At 40.9% G+C, this 26801-nt stretch overlaps 1 protein-coding gene across 2 annotated transcripts in view; it reads left to right on the top strand.

Moving 5' to 3' along the window:
* TXNRD2 (thioredoxin reductase 2) overlaps positions 1-26801 on the top strand; it is a 49897-nt gene that overhangs the window by 1548 nt on the left and 21548 nt on the right. For both annotated transcript variants that reach the window (XM_032705642.1, XM_032705641.1), the window contains exons 3-16: positions 172-228; positions 836-980; positions 1299-1373; positions 2220-2298; positions 3234-3296; positions 3794-3864; positions 6979-6998; positions 7377-7468; positions 8627-8801; positions 16789-16925; positions 21627-21722; positions 22302-22394; positions 22811-22882; positions 24665-24762. In XM_032705642.1, coding sequence (XP_032561533.1) covers positions 895-980; positions 1299-1373; positions 2220-2298; positions 3234-3296; positions 3794-3864; positions 6979-6998; positions 7377-7468; positions 8627-8801; positions 16789-16925; positions 21627-21722; positions 22302-22394; positions 22811-22882; positions 24665-24762 — 1157 coding nt within the window. In that variant the 5' untranslated portion in view covers positions 172-228; positions 836-894. The remainder of the gene's footprint in view (positions 1-171; positions 229-835; positions 981-1298; positions 1374-2219; positions 2299-3233; positions 3297-3793; positions 3865-6978; positions 6999-7376; positions 7469-8626; positions 8802-16788; positions 16926-21626; positions 21723-22301; positions 22395-22810; positions 22883-24664; positions 24763-26801) is intronic.

Consider the following 26801-nt stretch of genomic DNA (forward strand, 5'->3'; position numbering starts at 1 on the left):
TTGCTGACTACATAGGCTGGTTGGGTCCCTGATCTGGTATCTTGAGTTAGACAGTGACAAACACCAGCCATCACCTCCTGTACCCTTTATCTGTAGCTGTGCTACTCGAAGTGTTTAGGTTTGTGTGTTCCTTCCTCCTCTAAATACCTTGTCTTGCTTTATTGTTTAAAGCTGCTCAGTTTGGAAGAAAAGTGGCTGTTTTGGATTATGTGGACCCTTCCCCACAAGGTATGGTTGAGAAATAATGGGGTAACAATAGCTGGAAATGCATGTAAACAGCTGCCTAGGTGAGCAGGTTGCTCCAGACAGCAGAGGGGCCAAAGCTGCCTGCTTTGCTGGTAGTATAAGTCTTTAAGCCCAGCTTGCAGTACAGCTCGTGCCCTCCAGCATGTCCCAGCTGTTCCTGCTTCCCCTGCACATTCAGCTTGGTAGCAGTGTTTGATGCTACCACTGGTAATGGACTTTGGACTTAAATAAGCGAGAATATTCTCTCTGTCAAAATGTTACTTACAATTTCTAAAAATTATGAATTGCATCACGTTGAGGCTCTTCATGTACAATGTATAAAATAAAATCTGCAGATGTGAATGATTAGTGACTGGATCTTCAGAGCTCTGAGAAACATCTTGAGATGGTTTGAATTTTAGAAGAAAAATATGCAGAGATGGTTTTTATCAAAGCAAATGAGCACAAACAAAGTTAGAAACTGATCTCTAGGAGATAACAGACTGTGTGTTGTTTCAGAATTTTTAAACTGCTGTGAACCCAGTTGCATTAAGTTACACTAATCTGATGCATTTACTTTTTTTTCCTTTCTTTTTTTCCTTCTCCTGAGGAACCACATGGGGACTTGGTGGAACTTGTGTGAATGTTGGCTGCATTCCTAAAAAGCTTATGCATCAAGCAGCCCTTTTAGGGAGTGCCCTCAAGGATGCCCAACACTATGGCTGGAACATAGCCCAACCTGTTCATCATACCTGGTAAAGATAATTGCCCATCTCACTCCTGTGTGCTGCAAATGCATAACAATAACCAACTTTTCACAGCTGGTGTTTCTTGGGGACAGTTAGGGAAGTGGATTTTGCATGTGAAATTTTAGCTGGGTCCTTGTTTAAAACACAGAACTGTATTTACTGATTTCTCAGGGCAGGTATGTTGATTTGGACTTGACAATTTAATTTCATAACAAAAAGTACCGTGGAACGTTCCTAATTTCTAGCAATTACCTGTATCTTTGAGCTGCATGATCTGAATTTGTAAAACGATGACACCATGTTCAATGTCTTGTTTTGTGGTAGGTCTGTGATGGCACAAGCTGTTCAGAATTACGTGAAATCCTTGAACTGGGGACACAGAGTGCAACTACAAGACAAGTAAATAAGCCTTTGAAGTTCATCTTTCCTCCCATAGTCAAGGAGCTGCTCTTCTCCTTGTAGAATTGCAGAATTGCCTTTGAAGTTTCTCACTAGAGGTAGTATTTTGAGTTTGTGAGTCCTTTCTGCTCAGGACTGTAAGTGCCCTTGTCAATTCAAGTGTTCTCCTCCCCTCCCACCTTCCTTTTCTTTTCTGGGAAACAGTGGTTGACAGTGACCACACATGAAAGCTTTCTTGCAGTGCAGTGATCAGGGGATGCTCTCTTTAATCTGGAGAGGTTTTGCATTAATATGAAGTAATCTGGGTTTCTGAAGATACTTTCCATCTTGTCCCCCAACATTTTTATGCCATACAAACCCACAGATAACACAATGCTGGAGGAGCAGGGTTTTTTTGCTTTCAGTGCAGAAATGGTTCCAAGTTTTTCAGCATGCAGTTCCTTTTATAGAGAAATTATATTAATAGAAAATTTAGCAGGTTCTAGTCTTGTGACTCCTGCTGAGTCACTTTTGTGTACTCTTAAATGAGCATTGTATTAGTGATGCTATAGATAGTACTAGTCATGCTATAGCTAGTGGAAAATGTCATTTGAAGAGGTCAATAATGTGATCCCAAGGTTAGTTACTTTGCTGTATAGAGGAGTTAACTGTGACACAAGAATTAAGTGGAAAATTATGATAGAGCTGCCAACGCTGAGGCCCCTGAAATTAGATGCTTTGTTCCTTTTACTGCTCTAGGCCTGTTTGCTGCCTTTTTTAGCACTTCAGGCATGGAAAACGTAGCTGATTGTATTTCATAGCTGTTCTTTGTTAAGTGTGCACTGCTGATGCTGTTTGCTCCTCCAGGAAGGTGAAATACTTCAACATGAAAGGGAGTTTTTCCGATCCCCACACGGTCCGTGGCTTGACAAAAGCAGGTAAAGAGGTGAGCTGCTGTGCTGCTTCTGCAGTGTTGTTCACTTCAACCCTTTCAGGGCAACTGGGAGTTAGATTGGCCCTTTTCAAATTGCTTTAGGTATTCAGTGTTGTTTTGGTGGGGGTGATTTGCATTTTCCACCTGAGAAGTTGTTTCTGAACTTGACTGTTGCCTGCTGAGTCCCTGGCCTGGCCTGTCAGATGCCATTGCTCTTCTGTGAGTGGAAATGCTGAGACAAAAAGATGTTATTTGATTTGGTCAGGCATACTGATGCTCACAGAAATGTAAAGAGAACCATCACCAATGAGCATTAGGTCAGTCTGAGATGTTCCCCTCCTTCAGGTGATTTGTAAGGGTGATCAGCTTTCTAACACCAAATCTGTGTGGGAGGCAATTATAGTGAATGCACAGATTCCAGCAGCTGGGTCACATAAAGGAATGCTGGCCACTGCTGCATGTTTAACAATACTGAACATGCATTTTTAACACCTTTTTGGAGTTAATATCCATTTGAGAGAGCAAAGATTTTTGAGGGTAATGCCTAGGGTTTTCTAAAAACATGCTGCCTTTGAGGTAGCTTAACTCTGGGCCTGACTTGCTGTGATCTTGGTGTGTTTTGTCCTAAGCAGAAATTAGTTTTAAAAAGTTGTTGGTTATGCATAACTGTTGCTTCCAAGTAGTCATCAGAATCTTACTCAGTGTAAGAACAATTGCAAGGTTAATATTAAAACAAAACCTGATAGAGAATGAGTAGGAGAAACTCCTGCATGTATTAGTTTATTTTATCTCTATCCTTTTTTTAATGTATTGCTGATTATGTCTTATAAATAGCAGATAGTAGTGCCAGCTTTCTCATTTGTTACTCCTTTGTACATAGATGAAGTCTAAAGACAGATAAAAGGGTTTCAAATGGTTTATTTTGATTTTTTAATTTTTGGTTGTAGACTATTATTACTGCAGATAATATTGTCATTGCTACTGGAGGAAGACCAAAGTATCCTACACATGTAAGTTACCCTTCCATCTGACAACTGCCATGGCTTTGCAACTGTATGTGCTTCAGATCACAGTGAATGTTTGGAGAATGTGGATATAAAGTAACACATGGGAGATTTTTTTTTTACTCCTGTCATACGAAAAATTGTCTTTCTATAAAGGACAGCTTTTTAGAAAAATATTTCCATAGAAAACACTTTGCATCAGTTGAGTCTGTTGATGTTGCTTAGAGCTGTGGGATAATTCAGGTTGGAAGTGGTCTCTAGAGGAACTTTAACTCAACCTCCTGCTCGAGGAGCTTGGGGTCAGCCACGGGGTCAGGTCACACTGCTCAGGGCTTTTGGAAAATCTCCAGAGACAGAGGCTGGGTAACAGATCTGGGCAACCCCAGATGTGTTCCCCCTGGTGTGCTGGCTGTCCTTCAGCCCACCCAGCCCAAACTGCTGTCAGCTTCTTTTGCTGCCGGGGTTTACGGTGCAGCTTCAGGATCTTACCTGTGTGGTCACAGATTGCAGGTGCACTGCAGTATGGAATCACAAGTGATGACCTGTTCTGGTTAAAGGAATCTCCTGGAAAAACGTAAGTTCCCTTACCATGGCTTTCACAGATGCTGGCTTTCATTCTTTTTCTGTATAGCAAGGTGAAAAATGTTCAAAATTGCCTTTTATACACCAGTTTTATTTCTGTTTTCCTTCTGAAAAAGTGCTTTACTGTGCATCAGCATCACACTACCAACCTTCATTAGTACTTCATAGGTCTTCCCCCTCCTCCTCTTATGAAACTCCCTTCTAAAATAAAATTAAACACGAATTTTCACCGTGTTAGGTGGGGGTGACTTGTTTGCTGTAGCGATTACACACAAAGTCACAAGAGGGCAGCATAAACTCAACCAAGGGCTGCTCTGTTCCCCTTCCTCACCACGGGAGTGCAAAAGTGCTCTTGGGTTAGGGAGGAAACTCCAACTTAACTTTATATTCTCTTAAGTGGTGGCAGTTCTGATAACGAAAGAAAATATGATGAGACATTTGGGTTACTTTTGCCATTTTTTTTGCTGTGGAAGCTGTTGTTTGACTGAAGTATTAAAATATTGGTTTTAATGAAAATACTAAAACACCATAGCTGTTGTTTTTTACAGCCCATAGCACAGTAAGATTCCCAGTCCACACTGCACTACAGAGAAATTTCCTGATGCAAAACATTGTGATAGGAAATGCACATTTGCTGGCACAAAAGTCAGATAATACTATTTTTCCTTTTCTCTACTGAGCAATTCTAGAAAATGCAAAGTATATATAAGAAAAAGAGACTTCAGGCTGTAATACTGGTGGTTTTGAAAGACAACAGAGTTGCCATTCACGGTGGTGATTTTCTAGAATAAAAAATGCACTGTGTTAAGTTAAACACCAAATAGACAAACAAGGCTCCTTGGTACAATTTAAAAAAAAAGTAAATTTGCTGTTGTTTGTAGTATATCAGTCACCTCTTGAATTTTGAAAGCATGATTTATGCGAGGAAATTGTTTTTTTAAAGAAACAACACCCACACCAACACCCCCCCCAAAAAAAAACCCCAAACCAAAACATAAGATTTATCCCTCTAAGATGTTTCTGTGAAAATGTGGCTTTTGTCCAGTTACTGCTAATGCAAGTTGTAACAGTGTAATGTGGGAGTCTAGTGTTTATATGTTGCATTCCTGAGATTTAGTCAAAATAAGCCTGCAGGGGCTACAGTAGCATTTCTGTGCTTTATCAGGCTGTGTCTTAGCAAATGAACGAGGGAGTTGTTAAAGGTTTGTTTCTGTCGGATTTATTTCTATTATAAATATTCCCAAGGTTCAGTTTAACACCTTTTGTTTTTAGTCTGAGCTGTGTTGTACTTATTCTTTCTTTTCTCCCTCTCCAAATGTACATATCTCAGCTACAAATTACATGCCTGGAGGTTATAGAACTGTCAGTCCTGCAGTTATTCATATTAGAAAAAAAAAGTAAACTGTTAAACAACTTAAAAGTCCCTTAGATATACAAACATAGGAAGAAATTCTTGCTACTGAGATGAAGGGTTTTGGCAGAGTGAGTTAGAAAAGATGCCTTGAAATGTGCTGAGCATGAGTGAGAGATTGAGCAGGTGTGAACAATGTTAGGCTCTGCTTTCCTAACTTTTCTGTTAGACTCTGACAATGCTCAGGAACCCCCTGCTTTGTGCAAGGAATTCTGAATTATGTGGTGCTGATATTATGAATAAGTGCCAGCTGACATATATTTTTCATCTTATGACAAAGAAGAGCAAACACATGCCCAAATTACAGATACTCTCATTCTGTTCCCTGTGAATCTCCAGCACATATTTTCTTTATGGGCAGCACGTGGCACTTTGCAGCCCTGCCCAGGAGCTCCATGCCAAAGGAGGGGGTGATCATCCATTCACACATGAATCAGATGCCCTAATGCTGGAAAAATGAGTTCCCACTCTGTTAAATTGTTTGCCAAACACAAACCCCAGACTAGCAGATTTTAATCGCTTTAGCTCAACCTGTTCTTTGTACACCTTCAGAGTTGTGTGTTTTTATTGTAGGATAGAGAGATGTTATCTGGGGTCTTTTGTGAGAAAACATGTGTTGCAGTGACTGTGCAGTCCCTGGGGCTCCCAGAGCAGCAGCCTCCGTGTCTGCACTGCTCAGAGGTGTAACAGCATTGCCCTTACCCTGGGACGTGGTGCACACTGCTTTAGGGTGAGGCACAGGGCAAAAGCCCATTCAAAAACTCAATAAAATGCTTTGCTGTCAGTGGAAATCCTTTGTGGGATTCCCCCCCCCAAGTGTGTTGTGTCTGCAGAACACAGGGACAGCAGAGCAGAGCCCGGGCAGCCTGTGCAGAGTGTTCATGGCTGGCTGCTGGGACCTGCCTTTGCTTCCAGAACAGGGACTGAGATCCTGCCTTTTGTCCCCAGCAGAGCTGGGAACTGAGGATGTGGTCAGGAGAGAGAGGGATGTGCAGCATAGAGGGCATCTGGGGACAGGCACAGAAACTGCTGTGCTGGAGAGCTGATCCACCTCGTAAACTGAAAGTGTTGATGGACAAGTTCAGTGATATTCCTGGTTGAAAGGGTGTGAAATATGGGGAGAGAAGGGAGCTGGAGTTTTATTTAAGAACTAAAGTGGATGTATTTGGTAAATAGCAGTCTAGGTAAATCTATTAAACCCATTTTCTATAGTTGTGTACACAAATGTTTGGAGACAGGAAAGGCAAATATTTGGCATTCGGAAAAATAAGATTATTAAAAAGCAGATGGTTATAAATCAAAATGAAATTTAGCAATGAATAAAATCTGTAATAAGAACTGTAATCTACTTGATGGGAAGACATAATCTACTTGATAGAGTGTCCCCATGTGCTGAAAGATGAGCTGTCAGAGAAGAAGATTGGCCTGGCTGAACAGAGAACTTTGGCTGGGACTCAGGAAAAAAAGGAGTGTTTATGCCCTTGGGAGAAGGGGCAGGGATCTCAGGAGGACTATAAGGATGTCATGAGGTTATGAAGGGAGAAAATTAGAGTTAGGACTTAATCTGACTACTGCTGTAAAAAACAGTAAAAATGTTTCTATAAATATGTGCTTCAGAAAATAATCTTTTGGTTGTGCAGAAATACACACAAGCTCATTCCACTACTTTATTCCTTTTTTCTTTTTATGTAACAGGTTGATTGTTGGAGCCAGCTGTATCCTTTGGAAAACCTGTGATGATCTATGATTATAAGCAGCATCACTGTCTTTCCTATGAAAGCTCAGTTTAGGGAATTCCTTTGGTCATGTCATATGGTTGAGTTGGTGAGAGAATAGTAATAGTTTTCTATGAAGTAGCATCATGGAAATTAAGGTCAGCTGAGGATAAATTCTCAGGATCTTAAAACCAATGTTAACTGTGAGGAAAATATTCTAAGACTTCCAAGTTTTATTCTGAGTACAAAAGCAAGCTAAAGATGTCTGTGTGAGGAGAATTTGGTATCTTTAGGTAAAAATCCCACTTGTATACTACCCTTTTATATTGTGTTTACATGACATTATTGTTTGTATTTCCCTAACTGGTGATTCACCAGATGTTTCCCTTGAGTGTGCTGGTTTTCTGACAGGCATTGGACTGGACACTGCAGTCATGATGAGAAGTATCCCCCTTCGTGGGTTTGATCAGGCAAGTATGGAATATCTTACAGTGTAGGAAAGTCATTTCCATGTGTGAGAGCACAGTTTGAGGCAGGAGTGTTGCTGTTAGAAGCAGCAGTGACAAGCACCACAGCAGGCAGTGACAGCTCCTGGTTGTGTGCCAGCCCCTTCCACGTGGAAGTAGCTTCCTTGAAACCAGCAGCTTGTATCCCTTAAATTGGGGGCATGAGTGTGCAGAACATTGGATAGGAACAGTTCTTGGGATTTGCACCCAGCAGTGCAGAAATGAGCCCTGTCCCAGCCCAGGGAACAGTGTGTGTGGCACTGGGGAACACTCAGAGCGGGGGTGTCTCTGACAACCTGATCCTCTGTGGGCAGGAAGAGCACAGCAGACAAACCAAAGGTAATAAAGAATTAATAGAGAGAAAGTCATTGTGTTCACTCTGCAACCATATTGGGTCTGATGGCACCTGAGCTCATGTTTCTGAAGAGACACAGCCCTGCTGTTGCCTTCATATTAGTTAATATCAAAATTCTGGGAGCTTACACCTAGCTGTTCTCTGTGAGTGGTTTTGTGATAATATCCTTCAATTAATAATCATATTCTTTAACAAAAAGTGCAACCTGAATTACTGCAGTCAGGAGCACTGCCATCTTTGGATAAACCTGTCAATGTGACACTTCACTGCTTGAGTGTGGGGTGGCATTATTTCAAACAGGCTCTTAGGACAAAAGCATTATTTCCTTTTTGTAGGAGAACTTTCCATGAAGTCTTAGTGATTCATAGTCGTTGCAGGGAAATGTCAGGTGTCGTGGCAAAGAGAAATATTTTTCTTCCATTGTTTTCTGAAAGTATTTAATTTTCATCAAACTGCCAGAAAATGCTCTAGATGCTGTTTTTGTATAAAAACCAAATGATTTAAAAGCAACTGTTCTGTTCATATACTGCTTTACTTTTTTGAAAATAATTGGAGTATTCAGATATAAATGCCTCTTGGAATGGAGTTGCAGGTCGTAGTGGCTCCATAAATTATCATATGCTGGCAGTGCTTAGTAACTGATTGACAAGGAATGTTTGAAATGCACACTGTACTTGCTGGATTTTCCTGAACACAGCTGAAGGAGGGTTTTACATTAAAAAGGTCATATATCTAAGGATAAACAATTTGTTTTTCCTACTTAACAGCAAATGGCGTCTTTAGTAACTGAGCACATGGAATCTTACGGCACAAAATTTTTAAAGAGATGTTTCCCAACCAAAGTTGAAAAACTGGAGAGCAACAGATTGCAAGTCACCTGGAAGAATACTGACCTGGGCACAGAAGAAACAGATTCCTTCGACACTGTGATGTGGGCAGTAGGTAAACATGATTACCTTACATTTATTTGCAATGCTTTCCATTCTGAAAATGAAGACACTTCATGTTGTCTGGGGCCAAACAGGCCCCCACTTTTCTGTGTATTAAATACTTAGTGACCTAAACATTGAGAGTGGTTTAATTCTTTTCTGGCATGCCTGACTTGTTCATTTACAGTCTAAAACCACATTAAGTTACAGTGAATGAAAGAAGTCAATGGTAACTACTTTTGCATGAGCTGCAATAAATGGGGACCATGTGGTCTTCCTCACCTTTACTGGAGAGTGAGAACGTGAGTTCCAGCAGCTCTGGGGTGCAGGTCGTGTGCTCTGAGTCCATACTTTTGGTCATGAAGCTATTCACTACAAGTGCATATTTATCCTGTTTAAGAGCCTCCCATTTCTTCTTTTTCTAAACTGTGGTGCTTAAGTTTGTTGCTGCAGCCATCATCCAATTCAGAGAAAGAGAAGTAACTGTGTCTAAAAATCCAAGCTCCCTGCAGGAACCTTTAAGGGTTCCCTGGTTAAGTCAGCTTTATATCTTCCTAATACCCCAAAAGAGAGCAGGTTGGTTGTTTTGACAAATGTTTTCTTTTCCTTGCTGTGACTACTGTTCTCTTAGAAGTGCAATGGGCTTCTATAAACTGTGGAAACAGCCTATAATAATGGATTATTCTCACCAGAACCAATCAAAGAGACTAGTGCTTGCCAAGAGCAAAAAACAAGGTTATGCTATCTGGAGATGTGACAGTCCTGAAAACTGTAGAATAATATTCATGAGGTGAGATGAATATGTTTCCAAAAAGAGGGTTTCTAAATGCTGTATTTGATTTTCTCAAGCTTTCTGGTAAAAAAGCCAGACCATTCTATGGTCCTGTGAAAAGGACACTGAGTTGGAGTCACACGTGTGCAATGTCAAGCCAATTTGTTACTTTTGTCTTTTTTACTTTTGATGGAAAGAAGAGCTATCAGATTGAAATAAGAAAAAAATCTCTGTTTGGTGTTAATTATAATGGAATAAGGTTGCATGATAGACTGTTGCAGTGTGAGTCCACTCACTAATTTGATAGAGGGACTACCTGTATTATAATTTTTGTCATAGATTTGAGTTACAATCCATATTTAGAAACTGCAAAATGAATAGTTTGAGGGTTTGGGGGGTTTGTGTTGCCTTTTCTTTTAGTGTTCACATTGCCACTCCACCCTTTAGGATTACACACATTAACAGTTAAAGCTGGTTAATTGATGTGCAGTCCATATGATTCATTGTTTTGCTCTGTATCAACACACCCACACCAGGTGTCTCAGATAATAGGCTGGGAAACTCGGTGGTGTTGAGGATTTCCTGTCTGCAGATGTGCCAGTTACAATACTGATTGAAGCAAATCAGCTTGGAGAGTTAGTTAAAAAGCAGCTGCTATTGTTAACTAATTGTAGCCTGAATCATACCACATATTTCCTTGATTTTTGTAAGTGCATTGTGGAATTTTAGTAGGATTTTATGAATAATGTTAAAAATATTTACTGACAGTGGGACATAGTTTGAGTTTGATAAGCTACAGTGCTATCTCTTAATGTAAGCCTTTTAAAAAATTACATTTTTTTCTGTGAAGAATTTTGTTTTGCTTTTGGAATGTGTGATTTTCTGCTTGTGTGGATAAGCCAGTAAAAGCAGGCACAATGCCCTCTTTGTTTTTCTAACAGCTTTTTTTAACTAGTAGAAATATTTGAGGGGGGGGGGAAAAGAAATCTCATTTTGATATGTTTTAATGTAATTTAAAAGTTTCAATTCAAAGCTTTTGTAGGGTACTGTCATGTAGCTGTAATACCTTGCTGAGTGACCATACTGATATATTCCAGCTCAGTGAAAGAGCTCATTCTTGACCTTTATTTGATTCTGCCTGTCTAGCTCAGTAATGTCCTTCTGTCTTGCCTGTGCTGTCTTCTGCTTCTTGAGAATTCTCCTGAAATAAGATTTTGAGACTCAGTTCTACAGTGAACAAAAAAACAAATAAACTTTTCCTGTTCTCTAGTATTCCCCCTGCCCTTAAGGACACACAAAAAATGTCTCTGTTAGATGCCTCATGTACCTGAGTGCAAAGCAATGGTAGATTTGTGCATGTCCAGAGTGAACAGGGGGGTCTTCATCCAGGGAAAAGGGATGGACACCTCTGGAAACAGCTGCAAGTGCTGAGCTGCAGGACAAAGGTGCAGGAGCTCAGGCTCTGTAGGGTGGGTTTGTTTCAGCTGTTGAGGGGCTGAAACCTGTGGCTGAATGCTGCAATTGCAAATAGCTAATGTATAAAAAGAGTTGGTGAGTAATATTGCCATTGGAGTTTGCAACAGATGGCAAAAGATCACTGCTGGAACTGGAATTTGATTCTTCATGAAGTCTTTAGAAAAGAGACTGAGAAAGAAACATCTCTAGTGGGATCTTAATGTGTAGAGGAGCAACATTGAATTGATGATTTAAATGAGCAGGTTTTCCAAAATCCTGGAATTAGTTTGGCAGAGAATGTGAGGCTGTGTGTTGGTAAACTGTCAACAAAAAAAGCAGTGGCAGATTTTAAGTTTAGCTTCACAAAAAGAGTTTTCTCCCTGATGAGAGCAGTGGAACAACCATTCCCAAGTTCCAGTGCATTTGTCAGCTCAGAGGAACATCAGGGTGTCTGACACAACATCAGCTTTGCTTCCAAACAGAACACTGGCTTTAGCTCAGCATGGGGCTGGAGGGTCTCAGGGGTTGCACAGCTCGTGCTGTCGAGGGGATTGTCCTTTGTGTCCCACTGCAGATTTGGTGGATTTATTCTGCTGTGCAGTTAAATAAGATCCTCACTGTTCGGTATCAACAAAGGGTTAAGTACATAACTTTTTTTTAATGGTAGTTTTCTTCAACTCTTACAACCACACTGGTTTGGATTAACTAGGGAAACAGAAATTTTGTTTGGAGATTTTCTTTGAAAAGTCCCATATGGTCAAATATTGCTGTGATCTCCTGTAGGGCATACAGAAAAGGGGATGGGCTTTAGATTTGTCTTGGCAAACAAAATCTTGCTATCCAGTTTTTAACCTTTGAACTATTCAGTGAAAAATAGTGCACCTTGGTTGATCTCAGACAACTGTTAATGTGATGTGCTTTGCTGGGTCTTTGTTCTGAGCTTCCCATGTCTATCTCTCTTATTAATTTAAATTCATTACTGTCTTGGTAAGATATGGGTTTTGGAATTGTAATGAAAATTGTCGTTCCCATTACATCAGCCAGTGCTTTTAGTTTTTCCCCCAATATCTTGTTTTAATGACATTCAGTCAGACTCTGTTCAACAAGGCTATTTTTAATGTGCTGGTCATTTGTTTGCATTGACAGAGACCCTTCATTTGTTTAGCCCCTCCATAAACTTTGAGTGTAACTCTTATTTTGTGCTACTTATTTTACCAGCTTGTAACTACAAAAATCACCTGCTCATGTTGAGGAAAAGTTACATTGTAGGCTTTGCCTCTAATCTGCATGTGAAGAAGGTTTTGGATTGAGAACTATTTCAGCACTAAGGTGCTATTTAAGTTGGTAGGTAATGGCTAACCTTCACCTGAATGGTGGTATAAATAAATAAAAAATGGTGGAAAATACTCCAAAGTAATTCCTTGAAACCAGTATAGTTCCTGACATTTTGTGCAGAATACAGGTTATGTCAAAAGGGAATGGTGGTTGGGTGCTGGTTTTTGAGACTGCAGAGCTATCCTTTGAAACAAAACCTTTGGTTAAAGCAAGCTTGGCGTGGGAGAATTAATGTAAGAGTGAAGCTTTCTCCTCAGAAAATGTTTCCAACCCACTTTACCTTGTACAGGAGCTTGAGAACAAAACAAATGGAACTGCTACAAGTCTGTCCCGTGCTGTAAGGTTTGCCTTTGGTTGCTGTAAGGTTTACCTTTGGTTGCTGTAAGGTTTGCCTTTGGTTGCTGTAAGGTTTGCCTTTGGTTGCTGTAAGGTTTGCCTTTGGTTGCTGTAAGGTTTTCCCTTGGGTGCTGTAAGGTTTTCCCTTGGGTGCTGTAAGGTTTTCCCTTGGGTGCTGTAAGGTTTTCCCTTGGGTGCTGTAAGGTTTTCCCTTGGGTGCTGTAAGGTTTTCCCTTGGGTGCTGTAAGGTTTTCCCTTGGGTGCTGTAAGGTTTTCCCTTGGGTGCTGTAAGGTTTTCCCTTGGGTGCTGTAAGGTTTGCCTTTGTTGCATGTCAGCTGGAGTTGCTGTTGGGGTTGGTTTCAATGGGATCACACTGGCACCTCTCCAGACACAGGGAGCATCAGCTGTGCAGGGTGGGCACAGTGGGTGTTTGCTGAGCACACCATGGCTACCACAGCCCTCCTGCTCCTCACCAGGGCTGCAGGAGAGACCTGGCACAGCCCAGGGACTGCCCCAGCACTGACTGAGGGCCACATCTCTTTGCAGATTGTGGCAGGCATGCTGCAAGTTTATCAGTAGTGGATGTAAGGTTCAAAAGCTTCCTTGTAGAACTGGTGCACGCTGCTATCAATGTGATAAGAGTCCTGAACTTTTTTTTTACCTTACTTAGTATTACTCCAGTCAGTATTTTCTTGTGATCTGAACAGTAGTTACAATGAATTGGTCTTTATTAGCCATTGTCAGCTGGCTGTGTTTTAGTGAACACCGTGTGGCTTTGAGGAGACATTTGAAGGAGGAAAGGGTAGTGGTCTTGAAACTAATCTGGGGAGTGTGTCGGGCACCCAGAACAAGGTGAGAGACAGTACCAAGACTGGGAACACAGAGGAGATTTTGATTGAGGTCAAACTGAGGTCAGATTGGATAAAGTTGTGAACTGATGTGTCAAAATGCCAATGTGTAGGGAAGAAGTGGAGAAGACTATTGGGCTTAACCTTTGTTTAAGAAGAAGAAGGATACTGTCACCCTGCAGTATCCTCACAGTGGCCATCTGCAATAAAATGTATGGTTGGCTCCAGGTTGGATTTTTCAAATGCTGGGAGGCAAACAGACATTCCAACTTCTGTGATTAAGAAACTGTGGAAGACCCATTATAAAATTTTGCTGTCAGCTGCACCTTTATCACCCTGGGAAATCTTACAGGATGCAAGAGTGTGCTATCACTCATTTACTGCTGCTCCTTACCTGGCTGTGCCTATTCCTCTGGTTTCTTCCAAGTTTAACTGTGTCAGTCTCCACTGTTGAAGGCCCTCCCCTGGAGGTCCCAGCAGTGCCACTGCCTCCCCCTTGTTGTGTGTGACCCCAGGGCCCTGCACAGGGGATGGCACAGAGAGGCCACATCCCCAGCAAACATCTGAGGTGGTGCTTCAGCCACTCTCCTGGCACTCCCTGGAGGTAAACTGGCTAAAAGCCCCCTTAGGAAACCATGCTTTTAGATTTTACAAAAACAGATCAAAAAGTGGTTTTTCTTTTAAAGTTAAAAGCAAATGGGGACAGGCACTGAAAGCAGGGATGTGTGTGGTTTTCACAGCTATGAGGTAAATGTATGGGTTTATTAAAGATGAGATTATGATGTGTAACAAGTGCAGGAGGCAGATAACCTTTCTAAGGGTAAGATTTCATTGGACCTTTCTTCTAAATGTCTGGCATAATATTTTGCTGTTTTGAATAAAAGCTAAATCTAATCTTGTGTCATACAATCATACACTCCTATTTTTTGGTAGTCTCAGGGCAGGGGACATCATCAAGTAAAAGCACACGTGTTGACTTTAGGGGAAGGATGGGGTTGTGTCCTTGGCAGGATTTGGTATAGGTATTGTCCTATGGGTCTTAGGAATAAGTTGTAAAGTCATGCTTTCTTGAAGCTGTAGATGTAAAAACACTGAGGAGTTGTGGGTATGAAATGGATGTCCTATTAAGAAATGGTGAGAACTGATTCTATGATATATGTAAGTGAATGTTGTGAAATATCAGAATATCCTGAATTTGGCATTAAAACTTCACAAGATACATTTTCTAATCATGACCCTAAGCTAATGGATTTGAGATGAAGCAAGATCAGTAAGTGTAATTCTGACTTATGGAGGTGGGCCAGCATGGGGCTAAAGGCCAATAAAGCTTCAGTTTAGTGTTTTAAAGTTTCATTTTTGCTTTCAGAAATAATATTTAGGCAGTAAAATTGAGAGAGAAATTGCACTGTGAGTAGCAGGACATTTTTTTTGTAACTCTTAGCTATTAATACCAAGCTGTACACATGTTAAAACAGACTGAGATGGAAAAGTTAAGTGTTATCCTGCAGATTTGATAAACTCATCTGTTGTTGTCACGGGTCTTTAAGTGACTCTATTGACAGTTTTTCTTTTTTCCCTCTTTCAGTGCCTGCCATTGCGTGCTAAGCTTTTCTCTTGGCTCTGCCTGGCAGGAAAAAGGGGAAACTAGAAAACCCCATTAGTTGTCCATTTGCAGAATACCCAGGCTTTACTCTCAATACACAAAGAAATACAACGGTAGGAAGTTGTTTCACATCCGAGCCAAGATAAGGTCCTGGAGGTTTATTATTTTTGTTGCCTGATAGCATCAGGGCTGGGGAGCAGGGGGCAGAGAAGGAACAGCAGATCAGCATCCCATGGGGACAGGAGGAGGGAAGACAGACAGATAGCCAAGTGCCGACAGCTTCAGTCAGTGCTCCCAGAGGAAGTGTTGGTTTCTCCAGATGAAATTCATACACAGGAGTCTTTACAGGGGCACTCAGATGGGACATTGTTTGAGGGGCCTGCCTATATGGCAGATGTAGAAAGCAGTGAATCATATGTTTACATATAATTAGGTCTGTATTGACAAGCCAGGTTTTCCTTTTGTTTAATAATTTCCTACATTAACATCAAAGAGCTTGTTTTCCTAATGAGAACACATTTCCCTTTTTGTTTTGCTTTGCTATAGCTCTGTATTAACATCAAACGCAGCCCGTGACTCACGCAAGGGAGACCTAGAAATGGACAGATATCCACAGTCATTTAAAGCTTAAAAATAGATGCAATGCTAGCAAATGTCCTTAATTTGGATATATTCAGGAAACATTTTTGTGTGATTCTGTGCACCCTTGCAGATTTTGGGGGTACCTGGTTATTTCACTGTGCTTATTAACTTTCCAATGCATTTGAAAAGTTGGATAGGATTTAAGATTGCAACTTGTGGGTCAGAAATTGCTTCCTGAAATACTCACTAGAAAGCTCAGTGTAATGGTAAGACTTTAGTGGTCTAAGTGGTAACTGTGCAGAAAACACTACAGAAGCATGTTTTTTGAAGATGAGATAATTTGACATCATTGGAAGGGGAAAATGTAATAAAATGTAGGCTTGGTAGGAGTTGCCTCATGTGTTTTTAAATGCATTTAAAATGCTGTTTCTAAACTACAGAAATAGCTCAAATACAGAGTTTGAGCCAACTAACTCAGCACTGAGGACTTGAGAGCAAAGTTGATACAGTTTGTCATCCAAACTGAGGGAACTAAAAAAGCTTTAAGATAAGTGTGTTCAGATAACAAGAAAAGAGGACTGAGGAATGTTTAATGTTGAACAGCATTATGAATAATTTTTGTCAACAAGTATGCACAACACACTGTTAGCATTGAGTGCCATTCAGTCAACGTTCATGGGAAATTCTCAGTGTGGAAGTTACTTAGCTTTCATGTGTATATTCATGCTACATTAGGAAACTGAATTTAGAACGTTGAATAAATTACAAACCACGTGTGTTTGGCACTTTTTGCAGTGGGTGTTGTCCTCCATATTTCTAAAGGATAACTTCCTCTGGAATAGTCTGAGCAAAGGCAATAGTGATTGAGCTCCTCTGAACAAAGGAATTCATATCCATACTTGCCCCCCCTGCAGCTTTCCCAGGATGAGATAAGTTTTGTCATGTTTCTGCTTGGGCTGTTACATAACGGGAAGTTCTTGGAAACCCACAGTGGAGGATACCAGCTTTTTAGATTAACACTGCAGATGGTTTTCAATAGCTTTAATTTCTTTTTTTTTTTCCCTTAAGGCCGAGCCCCTGACACTAAAACTCTCAATTTGGAGACAGTTGGAGTGAAAACTAATTCTGAAACTGGAAAGATTATTGTTGATGCCAGTGAAGCTACTTCTGTTCCTCACATTTATGCAATTGGAGACATAACTGAGGTACTGAGTCTACATAAACTATTTTACAATAACAGGAAGCCAACTTTGTTCCTGACTAATAACTAGTCCCCAGATGTCGTCATGCCCCAGCGTATATCTCGGTGTTTTGCACTTTTTCCTTTGGCAGAGCTGTGGTGTTTGTGCCAGGACCTGGGTCAGTCATTTCCTTCACATGGATCCTGTGAAGTGTCTCAGCATGGGAGATTATTGCTGATGTTTATCAGGGAATGCATCATTGGTCAGAGGCTAATAATGATGTCTTTATCACTTCAATTATCTTCCTAATAATGTTTTTGTCACTTTAGACACATGACTTAACGCTGCCTGTGAATGCTGAGTGAAAGCAGTTCTTGCCTTCTGGAGATGAGCACACTCGGTGGGAATGACTGTGACAAGTTCTGTAATTCCATGTGTAGTATTTTGGGTGTCAGTCGAGACTAAACACAAGACAGCTTTTCAGCTCCCTAATGCAAAATACATCTGACAAAAGTATCTTCCTCCAGAATAAGAAAAAGTACTTGCTGAAAATACTAAATGCTTTTGACTTCTGTTCACAATTTGTGAATGATTATGCCAAGGAAACATGAGTTATGTGGATTTGTTAGTTTGTTTTTTAAGGAGGGGACATTATAACCTAAGCAATATAATCTAAATACTGTAGCAATATCCAGACATAATGTATAGTATAATTTTAGAGACCTTTGAAAGATTTCTCATTCTGCCATGTTTTAAATGGTTTTAAGGGTCTCTCAGATATAAACCCTACAGGTGCCCTGAGTTTTGGAAGAGATGTAACAGGTTAGATAATGTCCTGGGAATAGCCCTGAACATTTCTGACTGGACTCTGGAGCTGCCCGAGGCACTTAAATCACAGAAATCTGCTGACCACTCCTGACCTCTTCCCTCTGTGTAGACATGTTTCTTCCTGGCCATCTCCATCTTCTTGTGAATGACTTGCCATTTCCTTTTAAATTGTCTTAAAACTCTTTCCTTTTTAGCTATTTCTCCTTTTTTTCCCCCCTTTTTACTCTGCACAGCTTCTGTCCTGTCCAATCACTCAGAGCTTTGGGATTTTGTAGCATTCCTGTCCTTTCTCCTCACTTCATGTGCAGGTTCCCTCTGTACTTGTCACTTCTTGCTCTGGGACATTTCCTAAAGTCCACTTTTTGCTCACAATGGCCTCCTACACCTGCTTGTCCCTGATAAATATGCCTTGGTTGGGCCTCCTGCTTTCCAAACTTCTCTGATTCCATCCAAGAAGCAGTTGTTAGAGGCAATGCTGACAGGGCTTAGATTCTGCTGCTTATTTTGCTGCCAATCTGCAGTGTTATTTTGGGCAAGTCATTTCCTTTTGGGTGCTTTTTGTCTTCTCCCCTTTGAGGATTTGGTTAAGTAAGAAATATAAAGTTGGAGGCAGGATGCTCTCCTCTTTCTTACTCTGAATCTAAAAAATATTGTATTCATTTATTTGTCATCTTTATTTTGTTGTTAAAAGTTGGATTTCCTTTTCCTGCTTTTGTCTTAATCAGTGCAGATTTTTGAACTTGAGTTATTCAATAGACACTTTTAAATGGAAATGTTAAAAACAGCAACACAGTTCTATGTTGTGTCCAGTGTACAACTGGGGAAAAATGAAGAGTTAAATCAGGTGCTCTGTAGAAATACTCTCTTAAGCTTTTATCTGCATATGGGCTCAATACAGGGAGTTAAAGAAATCATGGTGTAGTAATCATACATTTGAAGTGTTTAGAGATAAAAGGAATTATTGCCACTATCTTATCTGACTCCAGCACACTGTGAGCTGTGTAATTCCACTTGCTAAGCAATTAAGTTTATTTTATTTGAATACTTAAAATCCATTTAGGCATTTTTTTTTTTTTAAAGCAGAATTAATTTAGATAATAAATCACATTGGCATGGGAACCAGCACTAAAATGAAGTTCTGTGTTGGTGCCCATCTCAAAGCACACACACAGGAGAATCAAGTGCATCCTGCTGGGAACCACAGAAGCTGCAGAGCTCGAGGTGTGGTCCTGTCTGGGTGTGACCCACCCAAAGAGCAAAGGAAGGGGAACCTCGTTTCCTCTGGAGGAGCATCAGGGATCCCTGAGAGTCATCAGAAGAATAAGGTTATTTTTTCCCCAGGTTCCTGCTCAGGATTTCTCTTTGCTCTCCCCCTGTTTAGAGTGTCTTTGTTACCATGAAGTGCTGTTCTCACACTGTAGTTGTGCAGCCTCCTCCCTCCTGAGCAGACTCTGGATTGCTCCCACACAGGCAGGGACTGCTGGTGGGGTGTGGATGCAGGGACTGCTGGTGGGGTGTGGATGCAGGGACTGCTGGTGGGGTGTGGATGCAGGGACTGCTGGTGGGGTGTGGATGCAGTGCCCTGGCTGGGGGGGAGCAGAGAGGGGCAGGGCAGGTTGCTGCTCACTCAGAACAGAGGGTCAGGACAGGTTCTGTTTTCATTTGGGAGTCATACCCAGCTGGTACCAATGGGAAATTGTGTGTGCCTGGGTGTCTTGTTGCACCCTTGTATGACAAATGGAATCCTGGTGTTATCCAAGCTGTTCGTTTGGAGAAAAAGGGGGGGGAATCTTCCAGACATCAGTCAGTTTGTCTACCCTCAAAAAACATTTTTCAAACTTTGACAAAATATTATTTTCAACTGCCATGTGAAATTGCATTGTGGCATTTTCATCTTCTGTGATCAGGGTGAGGAAGATCAAGCTGGAATTTTAGTTTGAATTTTTTTTTTCAGGGCTGATATAAACTCCCTGTGTTCAGATTCTTCCAGCAGTAGTGTTGCTGTTGAAAAGCATGGCACACACCATAAAGACACTCTCAGAAGGAGGTTTGTTATATGGTCAGGCCGCTCCACATCTGTCATATTTCAAAGGGTTTATAACAAAGATGTGTAGAGAAGGTGGAATGTACAGTATGTTGCTTTGAATGGAAATGAGACCAAAAAGAGTTGTGTTAGAACAAATACACATTACTTCAAAGCTTTTTAAACTCTCTCAGGAGCCATCTCGTTTAAACCTATAATACATTGGAGGATTCTTATGAACGAGTCGTATCCATAATAATCAGTGGGGTAGTTCTACACATGACTGCAAAGTGAATGTTAGTTTCAAATATTTACCAAGAAAGGTCTTTAAGTCATTGTTTATGAGAAATTGGGCTTTATCTGCATGGATGTTTTAGTAATTAGCTGGGTTTTATGGAATGCATGGCGGTGCTTTCACAGTTTTATCTCTCGTTCCAATCTTCTATTCATTTCTGGAATGCCAAAACAACATCTGTATTTCCTGCTGCAGAAGTGATTGGCAGCCATGTTTCAGGCAAATGCGTATAAGGAAAAACAAATGGCAAATTTCATCTGGTAAATGATATTTACAGACTTTAAAGTCAGAATGCTGGGTTTAAAAAATTGTGACGTGATGGATGTTAGGGGGAAGAAAGGGATAGGCTTGCAGTTTTGTGATTTGTCATGAGCTGTGCAGGAAAAACAGATTAGTCTTCATTAACATTTAGAATTGTAATTTCTGTTATCAGGTTAGACATAATGTTTCAGTTTGGATTTTTGCAGTAGACTTTGAAGTGGTTATTAGTACAGACAAAAGCATAAATGCACATTAATGTGCTGGTAATGGTATGTGTATTGAAGGAAATGGTAGCTAATACCAGAGTCTATCTAGCAACTAGCAAAAAAAGATAAGCTGGGAGAGAAGATTGGATTGTAGTAAATGCTAAAAAACTTTAGGGTAATGAAAATAATTGGAAAACTTTGAATGTGTGTGGTGGGGAATTCTTATTTTCTGCTGAAAACTGGTTTTGAGGGTTTATTGAATGATTGCCTCCAAATTGGGCTTTGCAGGAGCATGACAAGTGTTGCACCTAAATAGGACCTGTAGGAATCCAAACTTCCCACATTTCACAAAGCATTCCATGCTGTCCCACAGGGGAGTCTCTCAGTTATGGCTTTCTTGTACCTCCACATCATTCCTTTGGGATTGGTGACCTCTTTCCTCACGTCAGACAAGCGTCCTGATGATATGTCTTGGATGAGCTCATGGCTTGAACTGGAGCATGTCCTGGGCATACCCTGCTGTCGTTCCATTTTTCAGTCCCAGGAAATCAGTATTTGCCAATACCAATCCTTTTCAGCTCCTCTGTAATAGCAGAGCCTGAGACCAGGACCAGCTCCACTTCTCCAGCCCAGGGCCAGCTTAGGAAGTCAGCAATAGTGCCTACAAATAGCTGTGTTTTGTGCCTGGGTTCTGTAAAAACGTGTCAGACAAATTTTTTTAAACGGTTTGATGGTATAAAAACACTGTTGCTTTATACCAGGCTCTTCCTGCTTTAAAAAGACCATCTGAAAAATTTCTTGATGACTTTCTATGGAGAGAAAGGGGGAACTGAGTGGTTAGCATGTGAATATGTGCTGCTTTTCAGGAGGTGACATGATAAGATATAAAGATTTGACACATTCATGACATTTTTCCCTCCATTAAGACAGACAGTGAACTCAGAGACTTAAAAGCATGTTTGGAGAGAAGTTATTCCTGCCTTCTCTGTTTGAGCCCTGGCTGCCAGGCTGGAATTCCAAAGATCTGGCCTTCCTCTGCCCGTGGTCCCAGGAGAACTCCTTGGATGCTGCTTGTCTCTGGGTTCAAAGGAAGCTCTGTGCTCTCTCCTCAGGGCCGCCCTGAGCTGACTCCCACAGCCATTGCTGCAGGCAAACTGCTGGCCCAGCGCCTCTTTGGCCAGTCCTCAGAGCTGATGGACTATGACAACGTGAGTCCTTGCTTCTTCCTTTCAGTAATAAAAATCTTACCGTTTTTGCCTTAAGAATTTTTAAAGGAATTGCATTTTGTCCCCTGGAGTGCAGCTCTGACAGCTGATGTGTGTGCCAGAGCTGCACTGCTCAGTCCTGCCCAGGGTGCTGGGGTCTGTCCCCCAGCTGCTCCCCGTGTCCCCCAGTAACACCCCGTGTCTCCCAGTAACACCCCGTGTCCCCCAATAACAGCCTTGTTCCCCAGTAACAGCCCTGTCCCCCGTAACACCCCCTGTCCCCCGTAACACCCCCTGTCCCCCGTAACACCCCCTGTCCCCAGTAACACCCCCTGTCCCCAGTAACACCCCGTGTCCCCCAGTAACACCTCATGTCCCCAGTAACACCCCCTGTTCCTCAGTAACACCCCGTGTCCCTCAGTAACACCCCGTGTCCCCCAATAACACCCCTGTCCCCCAGTAACACCCCGTGTCCCCCAGTAACACCCCTGTCCCCCAGTAACAGCCCTGTTCCCCAGTAACACCCCTGTCCCCCAGTAACACCCCTGTCCCCCAGTAACAGCCCTGTTCCCCCTGGAGCAGGTGCCCACCACGGTGTTCACTCCCCTGGAGTATGGCTGTGTTGGACTGTCGGAGGAAGCAGCGGTGCAGCGTCACGGGTCAGACAATATTGAGGTATGAAATCATTTGTAATTCTCTGGTGGCAGAGTTGCACTGTGAACAGACAGAATTTTCACTGTTGCATCAGGTGAAATTTTTGGACCCCCAGAATACTGTGTTTGCAGTTAGGGAGTTGGTGTCTCCAGAAGTGCTCAGAGCTTTAGTATTATTGCAGCACATCACAATGGGAACTGCTACCTAGTGGGCTTGAAATTATTGACAGCTTTAAAATTGGGTGACAGCTTTAAAGTAGCTGCCATTTTTAGCAAGGGCTTTCCATATTTTTCTTTAAAATAATGAAAAGGTTTTAAATAAATAATTTTTTCCGCAGAGGTATAAAGATGTAGTAATAGCCATCATTATAATATTAAATGGCAGTTTTTGGCATAATAGTGCTCTCTAACACAAAATGTTGTTGTTTTTCCTACCAGGTATTCCATGCATATTATAAACCTCTGGAGTTTACAGTGGCTGAAAGAGATGCAGCTCAGTGCTATATGAAAGTGAGTTCTGTGAGCTTTTAATTTGCCTTTAATTTGAAACAAGTGATATGGTGCAGCCAGCTTAAGGAGGGCTGTTTGGCAAAAAACATCTCAAGGTGGATGAGATATTTTCTTGTTGACAACCTGTTTCTCTCGTGTAACTCCAAATGTTTAATGTTCATTAAATATCCCATTGCATCTTGGAATTGATTTACAGATATTAGCATTTCTCAGAACTGACATTCTGCTGACTAATACTGCCTTTGGACTGCTCTTAAGGTCCTAAGAAATATTCCAAATTCTATAGACATCAATCTCTGCTTCTCCCAGCAAAGTTTTTAACTGGTTACGTGTAATATTTGCATTGCCATCTCTTGGCAAATTGTGCTACCTTCAGAAAAATTAAGCATAAGGCTTACAAAAATAGAGTAACTGTTCAGTCTTACTCAGGAAAACAGAAAGCTCCTGGCTAAGACCAAAGTGTCAGACCTGAAATATATCTTCTCCTAGAGCCATCCAGTTGCTTCAGTGTTGGAAAGGTTTTTGATGCACTTGCCCTTAGTAGAGAATCTTAGATAAGGTGAAGTGTAGTGTTGGTAGAATATATCAGTTTTCTTTTTCTTTCTTTTCTCTTCAACATCAGGGAACAATCTTTTTTGCATAAATAGGTCCATCAGTTCTATGATAAAGTGTTATATTGTTATTGTTATGTAAGAGATGTCCATTGTCAATAGTTGCAGCCAGTTTTTCTGACTGTATTTTGTCACATCTGATTTATGTAAGTGCCTTAGTGACTTGCCTTAAGTGTCCCAACTACCAGTGCAACTAAGGTGATGCTATTTCCTTTTATGTATTCCCTTTGAATTATGTCAGTTAAAGTAAATATTTGAGGGTGAAGTAGTAATAGCATAATAGTTATTGGAAGATATTGAATATAGTCCCTACTAATCTCAAAACAAACATTTAACTTGAGTATTTCAAACTCTATTACAAGAGAGTTTTTTCTTTAAAACTCCTCAAAATTTAAAGTTACATGTCAGGATTGCTGCTGTTCCTGGCATTCCTGAGGAAAGAATTCAAGCTTTTACTGAACAGCTGGATTAGTGATGATTTAATGCTTGATGGGAGGATGCTGGGAGAGACTCTTTCTTTTCCATAATTATAAAGATGATGTCCTTAAAGGAACTAAAAAGTTTTCATTACCTTCTCTAATAAAAGTTAAGTGTGTAGTGACTCAGCTCTCCCAGATCCTTATTAACTCACCTTCATACTTGGCTGCTTCCAAGGCTTGACTCCTTTCTGGGTTGTGTGGCCAGTGTGGTGAATGTCCCCCCAGACACTGCTCCAAGTGCTTCCTGCCTGAATCACAAAGGCCCAAAGTGTCCCATAATTGGCAGTGGTCATGTGTGCCAATCCAGCTGATGAGCTGCTGGCAATAACTGCCCAGCCCTGGAGAAGTGCTGAGGTGGCCAGTCTGGGGAAAAGAACATTGCTCTGGTTACCAGAGCACAGTGTTTTGAGGCTTTCAAACAAATGACAAACACCAAAGTATTCAATAGCACAGATGACTGTTGTCAGTGGCTCCCTGCAGTCTGACACAAATACCCTGTTCAGCAAAGTGCTCCAGAGCAGAGTAGGACCCGTTGAGGTCAGTAAGACTGGAGCAAGAGTGTGAGTTTTTGGCACCCTGGAAACGACCAGCTGAACTAGGATCCTGGGGCACTTCAGTTGCATTTAATTCACCTTCCTGCCTTATCTTTAAGTGTTCTAAGGGAGGCTCTCTGTGTCATGTATTGTTTTCAGATGGTGTGCTTACGAGAGAGGGAGCAACGGATACTTGGCCTTCATTTCATTGGACCAAATGCAGGCGAAGTTATTCAAGGATTTGCTCTTGGAATCAAGTAAGTACAAAAGAATGTCTCCAGCTTCTAAAGCCTGCTTCTTAAGTTATTGTAAGATTATAAAAGATAGCTGCCTCGTTTTGGCAACACTATAAAGAATGCAGGCTTTTTGTTACTTTTATGAAGTGTTGCACATATTTTCACTTAAAATACTGCAGTTCTTCATTAAGATGTATTGGATTTAGTTACTGTAATACTGGATATAGCTAAGGAAACAACTGAGGAAAATATATTGTTGACTTGATATAGTTAAAGCAAAAAACAAAATTGTGCATTAACTTACTAATGTTAGTGTTTTTCATCGTAGCCTCTTTTGCATTCTATGCACAGAATAAGCAACCACTATCTAGTTTTGGAAGCTACTTCTTTTAAAGAATATTTGTGCTTTTAATAAAAACCTTTCTTTACACCTGCCAAGGATTTCCTAATCTTATCTTTAAATGTGCAGAGCCATTGCTCCTCGAAAGCTCAGCATGAATCCCTATATGCTTCTGAGGTATAAGCTAATCATAATATAGTAAAAAAGAAACTTGTGTAGGATAATGGGAGAGGGCAGGTACTTTTGTTTGGAGCTAGCTGATAATTGCAATAACAAACTTACCCTTTGTGATCAGATCTTGTTCCAGATTTTCCTCAAATATTAGTATAGAAGCCCTCTCTTTGAAGGAGTAAGGAATGATTCTGGGTCCTCTCTGGTAAATGGAAAATTCCTGCTATGCCTCCCATGGGCTACAATTACTTAATATTTGTTGTTACATTTCCCTTCTTATCATCCTTATCCTCAGAAATGTTGATTTGTATATTTATGTTACTAAATTATAGTTTTTAACTCACTCTTTGAAGAAAGTAGTCTGGGGCACAATAAATCACCCCGAGTTGTGGTGTGAGTTCATTTTCCTAATTGTGCTCACCATTTTATTGCAGTTTTAGTCTTAGAGATGTGAGTGACTAGCATAAATGAAAAGCAGAAAGGATTAAGAAGGCAGGACCTCAAGTATCACGTAAGGAATATCTTGGAAATCACTGATTGCAGTGTACCCTCAGTACACATTTTCAACATGTGTTTGTAGTCCTTTAATTGCCAGTGGTATAGATTCTAGAACTACATTTTTTAGGATGTCATTGTTTTGAAGTTTTATCCAAAATAACCATTGAAAAGGAAGCACATGAAACTGGAGTGCTTTTCTGCCTTGCTTGAGGGAAATTAAAATTTTAGCCACAGTAAGAGGTTTTCAGCAGGTCAGATTCTTGTATTGGTTTCTATTGCACTTCACAAATCCAGAGCTTTCAGTGTGGAACACTCACTGGAAGAGCTGTTCTCCTTTGTCGAGCACTGGCTCTTGCTTCAGCCTCTCTGAAGGACGATTTTTCATCTTCCCTCCCCACTTAGCACTCCAGTAACATGTGCTCAGCAATGATCCTCTGATTGTCGGTGCTTTTTGGACGTGCAGACATCAGAAAGTATCTGTGGCTCCCTTCCCTGTATTTTGTAGAGTGAGATAACACAGTTCCATAGAGAGCTTGAAACAATTCTTAAATTTAGGGCCATTTCAGCTATTCTTAAAGCATGATCTGCCAGGAATAGCAGCTCAAAGGAAAGTCATCAAGTCTTAAGAATGTATTGGACAAGTAAAGGAATTAAGCAAGTGGGATTTTAGCTGAAGGGTTTTCTGATGGGCTTTTTGTTGTTGTTTATTTGATTTGGGTTTTTTTCAAATAAGAGGCTTTTTATTCTCCTGCTTATAACATTGATATGTTCAGTATAAGCACCAGTGACTTTCTGTAAGATCATGGAATAATATTCTGGTATTACTTCTTTCAGCAGATTCTTTCCAGCGGTTCTGATTCAGATTTTCTTCCTCTGTGTGCATGTGTGCATTGTTTTCCATCTGAGTTAGTGAGACACACATGTATGTACAAGAAAAGCTGAAGGTTGCAGTTTTGTCAGATGTTTTTGCCATAGGCTCAGTTGTGACTTGGGTAAATTGCTTAATTGTCTCTGTCTCAACCCTTATGACAATTCTTCCCTGCCTCGATGC

This window comes from Chiroxiphia lanceolata, chromosome 18 (assembly GCF_009829145.1).
Source record: "Chiroxiphia lanceolata isolate bChiLan1 chromosome 18, bChiLan1.pri, whole genome shotgun sequence".
In the NCBI taxonomy this organism is placed as follows: Eukaryota; Metazoa; Chordata; class Aves; order Passeriformes; family Pipridae; genus Chiroxiphia; species Chiroxiphia lanceolata.